The sequence below is a fragment of the Perognathus longimembris genome, chromosome 5 (assembly GCF_023159225.1).
Source record: "Perognathus longimembris pacificus isolate PPM17 chromosome 5, ASM2315922v1, whole genome shotgun sequence".
NCBI lineage: Eukaryota > Metazoa > Chordata > Mammalia > Rodentia > Heteromyidae > Perognathus > Perognathus longimembris.
Genome location: NC_063165.1, coordinates 4,153,093 through 4,171,219, shown reverse-complemented (window position 1 = coordinate 4,171,219; position 18,127 = coordinate 4,153,093). Strand labels below are relative to the sequence as shown.

At 48.4% G+C, this 18,127-nt stretch overlaps 1 protein-coding gene across 2 annotated transcripts in view; it reads right to left on the bottom strand.

The window, feature by feature from the left end:
- Positions 1-16,656, bottom strand: part of Erg (ETS transcription factor ERG) — a 77,202-nt gene extending 60,546 nt beyond the window's left edge. For both annotated transcript variants that reach the window (XM_048346226.1, XM_048346227.1), the window contains exon 1: positions 16,518-16,656. In XM_048346226.1, coding sequence (XP_048202183.1) covers positions 16,518-16,535 — 18 coding nt within the window. In that variant the 5' untranslated portion in view covers positions 16,536-16,656. The remainder of the gene's footprint in view (positions 1-16,517) is intronic.
- Positions 16,657-18,127: the final 1,471 nt, after the last annotated feature.

Sequence of the window (18,127 nt, the reverse complement as noted above, 5' to 3'; positions counted from 1 at the left end):
ATGCTATGGCTAAAGAGTCCACAGAAGCCTGAAGAAGTCACAGGACATCTGTGAAGGGCTGGTTGCCCAAGGACCCAGAGCTCAGTTCAACGCGCAGAGTTCCACACAAGGACCCCGCCCACCGCTCCCACCCCCTGGATTTGCAGCCTTTGAGCTGTGATGCCCACGCATGGCCGTGGCAGCGCAGGACAAAGCCCCACGCCACCCCTCACTGCCCAGTGGGGCCCGCAGGAGTGAAACTGGTCACAGAACATCTGCTGAAAACGCCACCAGACCTACCCGGTGTCCTTGGCTCACGCCTGTAGCCCTAGCTATTCAGGAGGCAGAGATCTGAGGATTTGTGGTTCCGGGGCAGCCTCGTCCAACAAATCTGAGAGACTCTTATCTCCAATGAATCAAATACCTGCAGGTGGAGTTGTGGCTCGAGTGGTCGAGCACCAGCCTGGAGCATAAAAGTGAAGGGACAGTACCCAGGCCCTGAGTTCAAGTCCGAGTGCTGGAACAACCACAGAAATCACCAAGAGCCAAGTGTGGCTCGACATCCCAGAACGCCCTCCCGCGAGGGACCTCTGAGCGTCCTCAGCAAGTGTGCGGCTCAAACTCTGCCACTGTGCCAGCTGTTTACGAGCCCTGGCCTTTACCACACTGCTGAAATGCGTTCTCCCAAAGATGTTCCCTGAGATAGGACGCGGCTTTGCATTGTCCCTCCGCATGCCAGCGCTCAGATCCCAGTGCAATCCACCCTCCATTAACGGCTGGTGACAGCTCCATTGGCCGGGCAGAAATCAGTTGAAGGAAGGGGAAGTCTTGTCGGAAATGAGATTAATCTTGTAACGAGTGTTCAGCCCTGATAACCCATCTGGGCACAGAACTGCTTAAAGTGGAGAGCAATTAACCTTTACCCGACCAGCTCTGTCCAACCGTTATAAACATTAAAGAGACAGAATCCTTCCTCCTTCCTTGTAGACTAAACAACCAGATTTGAATTCCACACAAACGGCCCCATTCTGCAGATGTACACCAGACCCCAAGTTCAGAGGAAAGGTGGGCGATGGCTCTGTCCATCATGAAGGTAAATTGTGGCGCCGGTGCAAGGGCGCTGAGATTACTCTCCTGGAGGAAAAAATAAATAAATAAAAGCTCTGTTGTTCTTTCTTAAGTAAAACCACTAGTTTGGGGAGAGTAAGGAATAGCGACTTTCCTGCAGAAAAATGTGGTTTTCCTTTCAAAGTATTTCCTGGGACTCCCCTGTGCTCAGTCACTCCTCTGACTCCGGCAGGCCTTTAAGTGGGTGCTATTCCTTGTGGACACACCGGAGTGGCCATTTCCTTCCCTTCCCTTTATGTCTCTGAGAAGCTCCTGGCTTCACCAAGTTCACACCTTTGAACTTTTGCCTGTGTCAATATGTGCTGGGATGTTTACGTGAACCAAAGTGAGGAGTGAGGCACCTTAGGAGTTACGAAATCTTCGAGGAAATCTACAGGGAAAACAAAACGACTCCGAAGAGCCGTGTTAGAGGCCCCTTTGTCTTATCACCTAGGTGATAGCAATCTTTAACATTGCTTTTATGAAGCACGCGCACACACACACACACACACACACACACACACACACACAGCCCCGGAGCCAGCAACACAGCAAAGCATGCGTGCACTCCCACCTAGGAGCAGATACTCCAGCAAACTAGCTTGTGACACGTCACTGAAGTTCCCATTTGGAAAAAAAAAAAGAAGACAACACAGAAGCCTTCGTGCCGCACGTCCTAAGCAAATTTATCTCCCTCCACCCAAGTTTTAATCGAGTCATCGCCAGAGCCAAAAACATCTCTCAAAATAGCCCTTGTGAACGTGAGCTCTTATCTCTCCGCCTCGGAGCGGGGGAGTGAGGCCCGGCCCCAGGGCCCGGCAGACGGTCGTACACAGCCAGGTGTTCACAGGGCATGTCATCCACGCCGGTCTCCAGACCAACCCAACGACAGAGCCAGGGTGCGGGTGACCCCTGGCGGACACAGAGCCTAGCCTCTGGGGGCTGCATTTCTGTGCGGACCGATGCCCTCCTGCCTTCTGGAGGAAGGATAAGCAGCGCGAGCGAGACTTCCGCCCACACCACCACAGTTTGCAGCCTCTCCAGATTGGCAGCCCGGTTAGATGCTCGCTAAGGATGCTAGGAGAGGGTTTGAGCAAGATGGGCACTGCGCACTTGACCTGGTCCATATTTCATCCTAAAAATGACCCATTGTCTGCTGGTGAAACAGCCAAGCCTATACATGTTCAGGGTTCCCCCTGCCCCGCCCCCCCCGCCCCCCCCCCAGCCCCACCGCCTGCTTCTTCATTTAAAGTTTCTTTCCCAAGGTGACCCTGAAGACTTCAAGATCAGGTTGGATTTTCATTTGGACTCCAAACGCTTTCAGCCTCATGTGTCTGGATCCCAGTCCTCAAGAAAGAGGATGGGAGTCCAAGGCTTGTCCCTGACCACCAGGAAGGAATGAGATACGATTGTATGAGTTTGAGCATAGTAAGATCTCAACATCCACCTGGGTAGGTGGAAAAACAGAAGGAGGGCGCTGTCCAGGGCCAAGTTCCTCCCAGGCCTCTGACAAGCCGCCCTGCACTCCGGGACAAAGATGAGATTAGGGAAACCGCAGCGTCACCCTCGGTATCTTGGGACACGGCGACGGCTGTGCGTGCTCCGGCCTACAGTGATTTCATTCTAATTGTCACACGGGCGTCGCAACATGACACGTGCTAGGAAGTTCCATTACAAGAGACAACGACCCATTTCTGCTGGTCCCTAACGAATTCACATGGAATCCTGAAGGTAAGACTCCGTCCATGTGCCGGGGGCTGTCAGGGCCTGGGCAAGCAGAGGAAAGGTTATGCCCTTGAACTCTTTGGCCTTTTCCTACTTGCAGTGGGGGGAGTAGTGTTCCCCTAAAGTCATGTCCACCTGAAACCCCCGAAGATGGCCCAACACAGAAGTAAAGCTTTTCCCTGTCGTAATGAACAACTACAGTTCTGGCCTCTGTGTCAGGAGTCCGTTCTTGCATTGGAAGGGCCTGGTTGTTACTGTGGCCCAGGGGTCTAGTCCACACTTCCCGTGGGTTCTGGTTTGGGGATTATTTTTTCCATCGTAGGGCACTGTATGACCCCCAGAGGTTTGCTTTAATGTTGGGGCTTATGCCAAGAATTAAGTCATTCCCTGGTTATAGCAATCCGATTGCCTGAATTTTGCAAAGACATTATTAATTTTGAAGCTTTCGTGTGAACTCCTACACCTGCCCATTGCCCTGATGTTTCTGGCTAGGAATCTCTGGTCCCTGTACCACTAGGGGAAAGGGTTCAGGGTATGTCCTAAGGGAATTGTGACTCAGTAAGTCAGTGTCGGAACACACTTCTCTAGATGTTTCCAAGTTTTATTGGTTTGAAATTAGTGTTAGAAGTTAAAAACAATCAGCTAAAGGAAATTAAAAACCTGATTTCCTTAGTTTGTTTTTCAACCAACAACTGTGAACAAACTGGTCAATGGTGATTGTTTCATGTGTACTCACTAACTCCAGCAAAATCCTAATTCTCTTGTAATTATCCTAAAACAATTCAGAGTCCAGTGATCCAAAGCACAATTGGTTTCAAACACAATGGAATCTCAGACAACCAGTCAAGTTTCTCCCAACATTTTGATTCCCAAATAAACATCACTTCCTTTTCTTTGGAGCTTTAAAAGCTAACAGAGGTTTTTCTCAGAGAGGCACCATCTCAGATTTCTTTTAATCACATCCACTACAAAGTACACACTTCACTCCAGGAAAGATTTAATATGCATCTGCTTATTTATTCATGCATTCAGCAAATATTTATGGGTAACTACCGAGGGGGCAATGGGGACATGATTCTTTGAAGGATTCAATTAAAATATGTTCAACTTAGTGAGATCATAGAATACTTTGGGATTAGTGAAAGATGACATGATCATTCTTTTCTGCAGTATTTTCACTATTTTCCACAATATTTCTATTTCATTATTTTCTGTAATGTGTAATCAGTAAAACTGACCAGATAATATTTGCAAGTTTAAAAGTTGCAGGAGGGAATCAAATTATATAATCTATCTTAGGTAAATTAGATTAATTGCTATTGAGGTTACTCATTAGTATAAAGCAAAACATGTTGCAAGCCAATACTGTTGAGATAATGTGCTACATCATATCATTAAGGACGCCATTTTCTTTCTTTCTTCTTTTTTCCTTTGTGTCAGTCCTGAGGCTTGAATTCAGGGTCTGGGTGCAGTCCCTGAGTTTCTTGCTCGGGGCTAGTGCTCTACCACTTGAGCCACAGCTCCACTTCCAGCTTCCTGACACTTAATTGGAGATGAGAGTCTCACAGACTTTCCTGCCCCAGCTGGCTTTGAACCCTGATCCTCAGATCTCAGCCTCCTGAGTAGCAAGGATCACAGGAGTGAGCCACCAGCACCCAGTAGAAGACGACATTTTTATAACAAGTAAAAAACCGGTAACCTGCCAGATTCCTATACATATGGAAATGTTTAGTGTGAACCAGTCCGTGGAGATTAGTAGATGTGTTTAAAGGATTAGATGACAGGCTCATTAAAATGTTAAAGGAGTGACTGCGGTAACAAAAGAAGAAAAACAAATCGACTCCATCATCGCCCATTAACCCAACTAACTCTTCGCCAGTTCATGCCCAGAAAGACTTCCTAGGGTGGATTGTCACACTAAGTGACCAGGTGTGTCGCTCGGGTTTGCCTCAGCAAGATAAGACTCAGGGAACCATACACAGACCCCAAATGGCCTGTGAACGGCCCTTCTGCTTCAAATTGGCAAGGAAAAGCATTCCTATTCACGGCAGGGCTTGTGCCCACTCGTGTCCAAAACCCAATTCAACTCTTGGCAGTCTCAAACTCACGTCACCCAACCAAGCCTGGGCAAAAGACCTGAAGAGAGACTTATTTTCCCCAAAGAAAATATAAAAAAAATAGCCAACACCACCGGTACACAAAAAGGCATTCAACATCAAGAGTCATCAGGAAAATGCTAATCAAAAATCAACTTCCATCAACCCAAAAGACAGGAGGCCAGCACGGGGCAAAGGGAGCCTCCTGGCGGGCGGGCGGGCGGGCGGGCGGGCGGGCGGGACGCAGGAGGTATTCACTGTGGGGGAAACGGTGTGGAGATATCAAAGGAAATTAGAGCGGCAATCAGCACGTCGGAAAGATCGCTGGGTGTCCCTGCCCGCCGCAGCACTAGTCACTCCAGCCTCCGCGGACAGGTGGATGAAGAGATGGCAGTGCACAGAGACGAAGCATACACGCACGTGTGTGTGGGGGCCTGCAGGTGTGCACGTGACGGGAAATCCTTTCGTTCCGAAGAGAAAAGAGTTTCTAGCCTACGCCAACACGCAGGTAACACTTGAGGACATTATCCTAGGAGAAACAGGTGGGTCACTGAAGGAAGAATACTGGATGATCTCAGTTAAATATGTGATCTTAAAAATAAGGTTGAATCAATGGAAATAGAAAATAGGACAGTGGTCACAGATGGGGAAGGAAATGGTAAGATCCAGGTCCAAGATACGAAGGGTCAGGCAGGTAAGGTGAAGAGGTCTGTGTTATAGTGCACAAGATGGGGTTGGATACTGTTCTGTACCTGGGGAATTTGCTCCAAGAGTAGATTTGGGGTACTCTTGCCTCATTTCCACCCCACAATGATGGGCATGTTAACTTCCTTGAGTGCAATCACTCTATCGCTCTATGTATATCAAAACACATGTCACGGACCTTACGTGTTTACAATAAAACATTTTAAATAAATGGCAAAAGTCACAGTTCAAGCTACTTTGGGGAAAAGTATGCTTTGTAAAGTAAAAAGGGCAATACAGTTGCATGTCCATCTAGGAAAAAAATCCTCCATATCCTTTACTGTAAGAAATAAATTCTCTGTGATCGCTCACAGAGACAATGGTGTCAACCCCCTCGCTGACGAACTCACTCACCTGAACATTCATTCATTCATTAGGCAGACATTTATTGAGTACCCAATAAACAACCCAACAAAACAACCAGTACAAACAAAAGATTACATACGGTAAGTACAGGGAGTATAGCTCAGGTGGTAGAGCCCCTGCTTAACAAGACCAAGGCCCTGAGTTCAAGTCTCAGTAAAGCCAAGAACGAGACTAAGAAAAGCAGAAGAAGAGATAGGACAACAAAGCCTTGATTTCTAAAGGAAATGAATTCTCTTATTCAATAGCTTATGAAAAAGGAAGTAAGTAGGAAATCAGTGCTAAAAATGAGTTTCATTTCTCAAATTGCATTATTCTTTCCCAAAGAATATATATCTGCATACAAGGAGAAAGAAAAAGTAAAAAAAAAAATTTTTTTTAAGAATCAAGCTACTAACAGGTCCTTGATGGTGTTGATGTGAATTATTTTAATTTCTATTTCTACATCATTATTTTCTTGACTCCCAGACTGATTGCTTTTGAGAGGCCATTGGGACCCTGTTATTTCAACAGTGTATTATTATTTTTAATTTTATTGTCAAGGTGATGTCCAGAGGGGTTACAGTTCCATACATAAGGTAGTGAGAACATTTCTTGTCATACTTGTTACCCCCTCCTAAAGTCAAAGAAAACAAAAAAAAAAAGCAAGGACCATCCTATCCATCAATGGCTTCGTCAAATGGCAACTCCTTTGTACAACTGCTTAAAGATGGAAAAATGAAATTTAAAAGTAAGTAGATAAATAAATACCAAGGAGAGTGTCAGAGAGGCCACCACGGGACTGGAGGTTCAGAGGGGAGGCCACCAGAGGACCGCCACATGTGGGGCCCTCGGACAGGAGCCCGTCTGTGGCCTGGCCTACAATGGCACCACGCAGCCTCACTTCATGCAGCCCTTCACAGAAGGGAAGGAGCGGGAGGGACGAGGGCATCGGGGAACCTGCCGGGCCTCACGGACACTCGGGCACTGGACTTTCACTCTAGGTGGCACTGACCCCAAGTGTGAAAAAAAAAAAACACAACCTCCTCCTCCAGGGCTCACCCTCCAAACATGGCGTCTTCCTTCAGGTACGCACGCCTGCAATCCTGGCTAGTCAGGAAGATGAGATCCAAGGATCACGGTCCAAAGGAAAGTCTAAGGGACTCTCGTCTCCAAATGGCTACCAAGAAGTCAGAAGCGAAGCTGTGGCTGACGTTGTAGAGCGCTAACCTTGAGTGGAAAGGCTCAGGGACAGCACCCAGGCACACACCCACCCCCCCCCCCAAGTTCAAGCCTCAGTAATGCCACAAAAGCACAACAACAACAAAAGGAGGGGAGGGGACTCTCTAGAAGAAACCTCTCTGAGCAATTTTATTTCGATTCCCCTTTACCTCAAGTACAAAGTAAGTATCTAGAGGATGTGGGTATGATGATCAAAGGAGGACATTTATATCCTAGCGCCCTCACGAAACCCTCCATCACCCCCTCCCCAGTTACGACGGCTTCTCGGGACTCCCTCTGGTCTCAGCTCCCCCCCCCCCCCCCCACCCCCCCCCCCCCCCCCCCCCCCCCCCCCCCCCGCGAGCACTGCGTCTAGGACACCTTGCTAGGCAGAGATTTCCCCCGCCCACCCACCTGCCCTGCAGGACGGCTGAGCAGAGCTCAGGTTTCCAGGTCCAGAGCAGGGTAACAAACAGCATTTCCTGGGCCTTTGCCAGGGCTGGGGTAAGGGGATCTCAGGTGCTATTTATTTGGTTTTCTTTATTGTTCCCTGTTATTGTTTGTTGACTTGAGGTTGTCTCCCCCGCCCTGCCCCCCCCAAGGGGCCTTGTCTTCAGGGACTCATCTGGTGTTTGGTGGATGGGTAATTGATGGCCCTCCATTGTTCTGGGCTTTGTGCCTCGTGCTTTGCTCTGCTTGGGTTCAAAGGGCCTAAACAATGCATTCCTTAGAATTTAATAACTGCTGTAAACTCAGCGAAGAGAACAAACTGTGAGCAGCTGAAATCGTTGTATCCAAACCTGGTGATCTTGGCTTGACTAAAACAAACAACGACAACAACAAAAAAGCCCAATCTACTATAATCCAGATTGTAGATGAGTGTAGCTTTTTCCTGACTCGCAAGAGCCCCAATAATAGCACCGTGTTTAAATGACAGTGTCCCTCATAGATCCAGCTGAGGGCTGGTCCACACACAGCCGGGAAACCCCACCACGAGCCAGGGACTCAAATCATTGCTTCGCAACTTCGCTTCTTCACCTGCTTCAAGATAGAGAACTGTCCCTCCCTCGGGAATCTGGAGCTAAGCCCACCGGACAGGACAGGATAGCTCCTGAATAGAGTGACCCCCCTCCCTCCCCTCACCCCCACCCTCCCCACCCCACAGAGGAAGGGCCATGCAGAGCCTTTCCTGCCCTTCCTGGCCCAGCTGCCCCTCTGGCTGGGCTGCTATCTGAGTAGGAAGTACAGGCAGGAAGTATCTGTCTACAAACACTTGACACTCAAGGTAACTGCTGGAGCAGCGTTTAACTGTTTACCAAATCAGTAAACACGGGGTCGAAAGAGAGAGAGAGAGATGTTTTCCATCTCCAGACATCAAGACTTAAAAAAAACAACAACCAACAACTGTGCGCTCACTTATTTCATGATGAGCTTCTTATCAAAACAAGGTGCCGTGGGCTGAGGCCTGGCAGAGTAGAGTTCCAGCACAATGGTTCCTGGGGTGGGGCTGGGGTGCCCTCCCGGGAATGGGCAAGGAACAGGGGAGGAGGGGGGCCCTTCAGGGCAGGGCTACCCAGCTAAGGACCTTGTTTTTCCCCCCTTTTTTCTATGTTTAACCCAGGCTTAGCTGAGTATTCCTCCCAGCTCCATTCTTCCAGCTTTAAATAAGCGGGAAAGCCAAGAGAACAACCCGGATGAACTCAGAGGGGCAGAAGGAACAAATCAGGAGGTCAAATGTCACTTCGGTGTAACCCCGGATCGTCTTCTCTATTTCTTTTCTTTCTTTCTTTCTTTTTTAGGGTTTGAGGCACTATAGGGCACTGGCCGGCTCTCTTCGGCCATTTTCTCTTTATTCATCTTTCCTAGATTTAAAATACTCGTGAACCTGCCTGTCACAGACGTCCTGGGATGGGGGAACGTGTCTGCGGGCCGCACTGGGGGGAGTGAACCAGCCAGACCCCGCGTCCCGAGGCTCGGGAAGGGAAGGGTCCTCTCACCCCGTGGATGGCAGCAACTGCCAAGAATGAGGAAAGAGGGGAGTCAGAAGCACAGACAGCTGGGCTCCCGTGGGCCACACCTGCCATCCCAGCGGCTTAGGCGGCTGAGGTCTGACGATCCAAGTTTGAAACCAGCAAGGGGCAGAAAAGTCTGAGGAACGCTTCTTTGTGACGAACCAGCGTAAAGCCAGACGTGGAGCTGTGGCTCAAGTGGAGGAGCACCAGCCAGGAGCCAAAAGCAACGAAGCAAGAACACGAGGCCCTGAGTTCAAGTCCCAGCAGTATTCCACATACAAAAAAAAAAAAACACCAGGAAGCATCTATTCAACCCAGATTTCCCCGGACCCCGTGCAAGAGGCAAGGACCAGCAGAGAAGACTTTTCTACCCAGGTCCTGCAGCCTTCGGGACCACCTCCCAGGCCTGCCTCCCCCGCCACCCCCCCCACCCTCGGCTCTTGCCAGCTGCCTTCCGTGCCTCCAACCCCGGTTCTGACGATAAGACGGTCCTTTCCCACACATGCTATTTTTAAGGATGCCTCGGAAGAAATGGCTTATCAAGGGCCTCTCTGTGCAAAGATAACCATTGCTCCCTGGGATCTGCACGGTTTGGCGCTCCCTGGAAATTCAGGTGACACAAACAGCACCAACCCAAAGTGCACTGTGCAACGAGAAACCACAGACTTCAACAAAGAAAAAGAAAAAGAAATCTTGGAGCAATGTCTTGAGAAATCTCCCTCAAGTTGAGACACGCACGAATTGTGTTGACAAACTGTGAAGTCTTATTTCAACAGGCTTTTCTGTATCTAAGGCCAGCCTGTGTGCACACTGTCGATTTCTGTTTCGCTCCTTCACTCCTTGGGGACCCAGGGCTATGCAAAAATCACCCCAAGTTGCCATCTGAGGGCGATGGGAAATACCAGCCCTGAGGAGGGAGGGTGTTACTACGGGGTGGGCAGCATCTCTCTTTAGAGCGGACCCTGTGCTTAATCCTTGTTGAAGAGACCCACAAAGGAACAGACCGACCAGCGACAGCTCTGGGCCTAGTTGGCTCTGCTGTCATGTCACTGGGGCCCAAGAGTGAGTGGGGGAGCCATGTGTGTCACCGATGTGGGCTGGCTGACAAATGCGTTGTTAAATCCAAGAGTGTGGGCTATGGGCATGATGGTCTTTATCATACTTTCCAGAACTTTCCATGCATTGTTTTCTGTAAGTGTTTGAAGGAACGGCCCCCGTGTTGGTGTTATGCTTGGATTCTCACACGGCACTTTTCACGAATAAATAATTTTGCTTGGCCTCCTTTACCTCTCTTCTTGACACGTCGGAACACTTATCTGCCCCACCAGCTGAGCACGCGGGTCCTCTCCGGCTGAACTCCGGGGAGGACCTGTGCAAGCCTTGTGGAAAATTCTGCCCTGCGTTCAGCAGCGACACTGAAGCGGAGTGAGGGAGTCAGTACACTGGGCGGGGGTGGGGGGAACCCCAATATGGCAGCTGACCTGGGACCAGAAACCGGCGTCCCTGACAGCTGCCAAAGATGGGAAGAATTCTTGTTCCTGAGCAGATGCTGGGTTGGTGGTTGAAACTTTTCATCTGGGGGGAGGGAGCTCAGGCAGAGCGGGAGGAGGCAGATGGAGAGAGGAATGGTAGGGAGGGGAATTAGTATTCATATTAATTAATATTCATTAACTTAAATTTAATTCATTAACATTAATATCCATTTATATTCAATGCACGTACGTAAAAATGGAACTAGGAAAGTGGAAGGAGCTGGCAGAGGTTGGGAAGGATGACCGAAGAGGTGACACTGACTTGCTGAATGGAAATTCCTGTATATGGCTATTTACAGGCAACAAAATGATCGCAGAGAGGCTGGGAATGTGGCCTAATGGTAGCATGCTCGCCTAGGATGCATGAAGCCCTGGGTTCAATTCCTCAGCACCACAAAAACAGAAAAGGCAGAAGTGGCGCTGTGGCTCAAGTGGCAGAGTGCTAGCCTTGAGCAAAAAGAATCCAGGGACAGTGCTCAGGCCCTGAGTCCAAGGCCCAGGACTGGCAAAGAAAAAAAAAAAAGATGATGGCATAATCAACTTTTCATTTGGGACTTTTTCAGTACTTCATTTTGATTAGTCACTAGAGGAAAATAAATGTGGCTTGTTGGATTTTTCAGCCGAAACCAAATCATGTAAAGTAGCCTCCTAGAAATGAGTTTAACCATCCAGTAACACAATGTATGCTGCATCATTCAATAAATCATGTTTGTCTGTGCAGTAACTTAATCTTTGGGGCTAGCAGAAATGGCAGGAGGAAAAGAGGTCATGTGATGTGAAAGACTGGAGACTAGTAGGTGTCATTTCAATGGTTTCTTGGGCTGTACCATCCTCTGACCTTTCCCATAAGCCAGCAGCAGTACTGAGAGCAGAGTTTAGCACAGCCTGGATAACTAGTTTGTAGCCATTACAGTGCTGTTAATCTGGGTTCTGATTTAAAACCACTAGAGTTACTTTTTTTTTTTTACTTTGTGTCTTTTTTTTTGGGGGGGGGGGGGTACTGGGGATCAAACCCAGAACATTGCACCTGCCTGAGCTATACCTCAGCCCTAGAGCTACATTTCAAAAGTATCCTCCTATCATCTGCAGAATGTTCATTTAAATACATGCCATTCTTTTCCTTTTACCAGGAAAAAATATCCATTTGGAATGGATGGTGACTGTATTATTCTGAACCCCTGACTTTCTCTTTAGGGCTGCAAGTTTTTCCCCAAATAAAGTTTATTTTTCCAGCCCCAATTTTTTTGCATCCCTGTCATGATCCCGTTCTGCTGAGGGTTTAGAGGAGGGGAGGAAGGCAGGCTGTCTCTGGCCTGGGTGTACACAAAAGTACTCCCACACAAACACACATGAGGGCGAGGGAGAGGACAAGAAAGAAACGGAAGACGGAGAGAGCTGGGGTGAACGCGAAGTTTCTGAAACAGCATCTCAGCAAAGCTCGAAAGGGAAAATAGACAGAAAACAAGTGGATTGCAATAGAGAGTGGAAGTAAAATAGAACAATATACTATATAATGATAAAAATCCCGGAGTTCCACAAAGGTAATGAGGTGCTAAAAAGGAATGCAAATACAAATCAAGATGAGCTAGTATCCTTTCCTTTCAGAAGAGCAAAGATTATTCCAAGTGAGACTCAAGTTCCTGTAGCCACAGACAAGCAGAAGTGGGAGGTGAGGAAACCCTTGCAGACAATTGACAAAATGTGGGTACCAGGTGAAATAATTACATTTGGCAAAGACTTCAAAAATTAGCATATTTACTTACTGGCCCAACGGTTCCCTTCCCCAAAAAAAGCAATACCAACAAAATGAAATTTCAGAAATCAGACAGAGGGTTAACTGCAAAGTAATCAGAGAAAACTGGGAGCGGAATTCTTTTCTGCAAGAAAATACTAGTTATATGAGTCTTGGTATTTATTTTAGATAGATGCAATGAAACAAAGTCCTGCTCCTCATTTATGTTATACCTGAGTAGTAATAAAAATCAAGGGATGCGAAGAAAATTCTGCGTATGGCAAAAACAATAGGGAGATGTATGCTAAACACGGAGATATTAAAAATGGGGAAAAGCAAAACAGTCTGTGGCGCCTATAACCAGAAAGACCCTCACCCAACACCAGAAAGACCCTCACCCAAAACCAGAAAGACCCTCACCCAACACCAGAAAGACCCTCACCCAAAACCAGTAATCACTTCCTGTGGCTCGCAGGAATTTGGAACAATTCAGGTGGGGGTGTGATGATCTGCTTTCATTTTCCCTACAATGAGAACGTTCTGTGTTTATAATTCACGCAAAGCCACAAGACGCGTCTTCCAAAAGCCGTGGGAAAGCAGTGCCACGGAGGACTTCCAGGACCGCTCCGGCTCCGTTAGGCGGGAGCACGGTGCAACAGCAAGCCTCCGGCAGCCACGGTGCAGCCAGTGCCCCGGCGCTAGATAAGATCAACCGGCCGACCCATCCCCTGCCAGCTCTCCCTCCTGAGCCGCCAGCGGTCCCCGCTCAGGCGTGGGCAGCCAGTCCACTGCTTCAGGTCACACACAGAGCCAGAGCTTTTCTAAAATAAAAGAACAACAACAACAACAACCACCCCAGAACGCAACCATCGCCCTCAAGATCTCCATTTCACCACGGATCACGGAGAACCCGTCCCGTGTCTAAACCTTCTCCGAGCGTGGCATGAAGGGAGGAGAGGGGGGTGCACCGATCCCTTCACCCCCCCCCGTGCTCTGCGGGGTCGCAAGTCGCCGTGCAGGGCTGCCGGGGGCACAGGTGCGTGCGCAGGCAGAGTGAGGGTGATGTAGGGGCGGGCGTGCGTGCGTGCGTGCCCCAGCCTCGGTGTTCCTAGGCACGGTGCAGTCCCGGCCCCCCCCCCCACCCCGCGCACGGGCGGCGGCACGTCATTTTAAGATAACAGCGTTCAGACCCGCTTCCCAGACGATGACAAAGCTCAGAGTCCGCCGGTCGACACACACAGTAGGGCAGCAACACGCGACCTCGCAAAGCCCCAAGAAGGAAACCACGACCATGGCCCTAACTCCAGAGGGCTGATTTTACATAGATATATATATATATATATACACACACAGATATATGTACAGATATATATACATGTATGTATTCTACAGTGTATTCTTTATACTATATTACATGTCATCACAATGTATTAATCTCCCTAATCACATTTCCAAATGGTGAACTTTACAAGCGGGGCCGGGAAATCCTGGGAGGGGCTGCATTCTCAGATTATCCGGGCTTCCTAACTGAAGCAGGGGGCGACGGGGCTAAGACAGGCTGGGGTCGGGGTGGGGGTCTGCCAGCCGGAACCCTGCTGTGCTGTGGGGAGCACAGAGCGGTAGCCGAAGCTCTGGGAGCGGCCTGCAGCCCGGGCCCCGGGCCTGGGTCCTCCCGAGCTGTTACTAGAATTCTTCATCAGATCCTAAAATGCGTCAGTGTTTGCGGGCAGATCTGAAACTCCTCAAATTGCTTTTACTTGTCCCAAGTGGAAACACTGCGTTCCTGATTTCACAAGGGCAAGGGTAAACCATAAGCCTTTTCACAAAGCCTGGGCATGAATATCTCTCGCTTTTCAAGTGCCTCTGGGATCTTATAAATACCGATACAAGAAAAAAAATATCAATCATACACAGATAGAGAACCTATCTCCCAAATCTAGAGGGTCGGATGCCTCATGGACTATATGACTATATGGCTTTATTTACTGGAAAAATCTAAAACACAGAGTGTATTTCAGACTTGAAATTGTCAGGGGCAGGGGCGGGAGCGGGGGGGGGGGGGGTGACTGCTCCCTAATTCCACCGGACAGCTGTAATTTTCCCTATGCTAATTTGAGCTTTTCATGAAGATAATTAAAACTGCAGTCAACAGACCCAAGGTCTCCTTTTTCCACTCTCTCAACAAGGCTGTAAAATCACCTCATTACTTTGCTCAGGAAACCGCACCGAAACATGTCTTCAAGGAAGTCCGTATAAAGGGAGGCTATTTTTACAGAAAGTTCTTAAAGCATTCACTTGAAGTCACTTAAATGTTCACTAGGGAGACGTGCCATCCGCATGCAATGCGCTGGAAGAAACCATTAAATCAAGCCCAGCAGGCTTCACACGCTTAAACAATTCCTTCAAAACTGACTTGGAGAAATCTCAGCACACTCAAACTTCAAAACACAACCCCGTGTCTTCATGGTGATATGTTTCCAATTAAACAGAGTAACACAGTGTTGTGTTTTACACACTGCCCACCCCACCCACCCCCTTTCTAAAGAAACACTCTGTAATTTCAGTGACCCGCCACGCACTGATTCGTTTGAGAGACACCAATGAGCTTTCCAGATTGACAAAGAATATTGGATCTAATTGTTATGAAATATGGATATTATTAAAAGCAAAACTAAGGGCAAAGGGGGTAGCATTTGGGGCTATAAACTTAAATAATGTCTACTCCTTTAGCTGAAAGCAGGGCCCAACAAATTTGCAATTTTAAAGTCTCTTACTATAATAACTGTATTTTTATTAGTAATTGTAGTTGCAATTAATCATTGTAGATGTACAATAATTGTACTTTAACAGACTCCAATCCTTGAAGTCAATGAAATCCCCACATTAATTTTCTACCAGATGCCCAAATATCCACAAAGAGGTAAGAACTCAACAAAACTATAACACGGCGAGTCTCTTCTAGTCTCTATTACCGGCATTTCAAGAAATAAAAATACCAACTCAAAGAAGAACTTTTAAAACACGAAGGCCCAAGTCTAGGTAGAGTTGAATTTTCATGAGCTTTCCAAGCTAACTGAATCTTTGACATGACCAAATAAATGCCTTTTACCTTGACACAGGGAAACAACAACAACTAAAGACACACACAAAAAGATCACCTTCCTTTTCTTCCTCTGAGGATCTGCTTGGTTTTTCTCCTTCCTATAAATATTGCCACAGCCCAGTGCCTGAAAGCTATCCTGCTGCCTTGTTTTTCCTGTGGCTCCATTTCCAACAATTAGCCCTAGGAGGATTTACCTCGGTGCTCAACTCCCTGTGGCCACTACTAACACCATCCACAAGAAAACTCCCCAAAGCACAGAGAACCCACCAGCTCTCGCTTCCCAAACCCCACAAACCCGACACCTCCAGGAAGAAGATCTTACAGCTCAACGAGGAGGAGGCATTTTTTATTCACCGATCAACCACAAGCCAAGACACCCCAAGTTACCACCGTTTTGAGTTACGAGAAAGCTCCGCGCTCAGCATGGCGGTCCCACCAATCAAGCCAGTGTTTGCCAGGTCCCAGTGGCGCCGGCCATGTGCAGAGAGGGTCTCTTCATCTCCACGGGGACCGGCTGGCTTTCCTGGCCACGCTCGACACGGCCAGGCCCATCCTTGCCGTGGCCCCTGCCTTCCAGCCTCTGAATTCTGTGGCCTGGGATCAGAACCGTGACTCGGCACCCTTAAGAAGTAAAGAATCGGAAAACCCAGAAGCGCTCCACCAAGCCTTTGAGAAAGAATCCACAACCCTCAACCGTGAATTTAGAAACCCCCATTTTTTTTTTCTGAGTTTGAAGTTTTTAAGCCTTGCGGATGGTTGGAGTAGGAAAAAGGAAATTTACTAGGCAGTGCAAAGGAAATCTTGTTGTCCTCTATTGTGGTAGGGGGTGTTGCCCAACCCTAACTTATCTGCCTTGATAAAGGAAGCCAAAGAAAGCACAAGAAGAGCAAGATTTGGTCAAATGTAAAGAAACCCTCCTCTTACCTTAATAGTGCTGGCCATAATGCAATCGAGTTTATTGATCGTTAATAAATGTTAATAATAATTATTGCTTCTCTCTGACCAGAAAGTAGTTTTGATGAGGTTGTTTAGAGCGGATGAGATTGTGCTAAGTCTGGGAAATGAAGTCAGCCAATGGCAGGAAGAGGTTTCTATTGGTCCTGGCTGCCCAGCCCAAAGAAACAGGATATTTGGGAGTGGAGAGATAAGAGACCCTGAAAACAATGTTGTTTTTCTTGATGATACGTAGCCAAGAGATTTTTTTTTAATTTTTTTTTTAAAAAGGTACCAATTGCCTGGGGCTGGGACTGTCACAGCAGGTGTGACCAGGAGAGAGCACGTGTGTGACACGCTACAGCAGGCACGGCTCAGGCAGGACACAGCTGTGAGGGACTCTGCTCGCTGCCACAGTGGTGGCCGGGGCGCCGGCCCTCACCGCCCACTTCTCCCCAGAAATGCCGCCAGGCCAGGAGAGAAGCCTCCAGCTCCTTTCCCCTCCCGGCTCATTCGGCAGGTGGGGTCTGGCCTCGTGTTAGTGCACGGTGGTCCTGACTACTAAGGGCCATTTGCTGCCTACTTCTGAGCGGTCTTCATCATTTGACATGGCGACCGAACGTTCTAGAAGCACTTCATCTCGTCCTCCCAAACGCACGCTTGCGCCAAGAATTTTCTTTTTTTTTAAGAGTTGAGAACTCAGAATCCATCATCAAAGCAACCTAATTTTTCCCCATTAATAAACGTGTCCACCTCTTGCTTGTGAGTAACTTCTTCACACGACAAGCAAGTGCCAACATCTTAGAGAACGGCAGTGAGTGTGAGCAGGGCCCCCCCCCCAGACAAATAAGACAGCCGTGCCCGCCCCCACAGCCCTGCGGAACTCTGGCCCCGTGAAGAGCTCTGTAAGGGTGCCGGGTCCTCCTTGAAGGAAGCAGAGCTGGTGGCGCAGGCCCCAACAGTCCTGGGGTGGCGGGGGGGGGGGGGGGGGCGGGGTGTGGACTGCAGGCCTTCAGTTACTCACTGGCAGGAAATGACTTGTGTTCTGGAAGGATCGCATTTGAAGGCAGCTCCAGGAGCACTGGAGCAGGGAGGGGGTGTGGTCTCCGTGGGGACCCCCCCCCCGTCCCAGGTGAGGGGTCTGAGTTTATCCACACTTGGGGGGCCGGTGGCAGGGCTCTTTCTCCGCCATCATGTTCCCCACTGTCGCAATCCTTTGTGTTGGGACAGATGGAATAGGAAAAGGAAGCTAAAAAAGGAGGAGGGGGGGTGGTGAGCATGAAAAGGAGGAGGTGAGAAAGAAGAAAGCAAATGCGGACACAAGAAGAGAAGAGCTGGAGGTGATCTGAGTTCAAACCCCAGTACCGGCAGAACAATAAAGAAAACATTCATTAATTAAATAGGACGTTTACCTTTAATGAAAGAAAACCAACGAAGAAAAACTACCCTGTAAGAACTCTCAGTCTGTCTCGAGATCTGAACCTGGTAGGTTCTCGGCACCTAGACTTGTTGATTTCCGCTCTTTTCATCTCTGAACAATGAATAAGATGGCAGGCTGATTCAAACTGTGCTTTCCCTAACATTTCAAAGTCTTGGGTTGT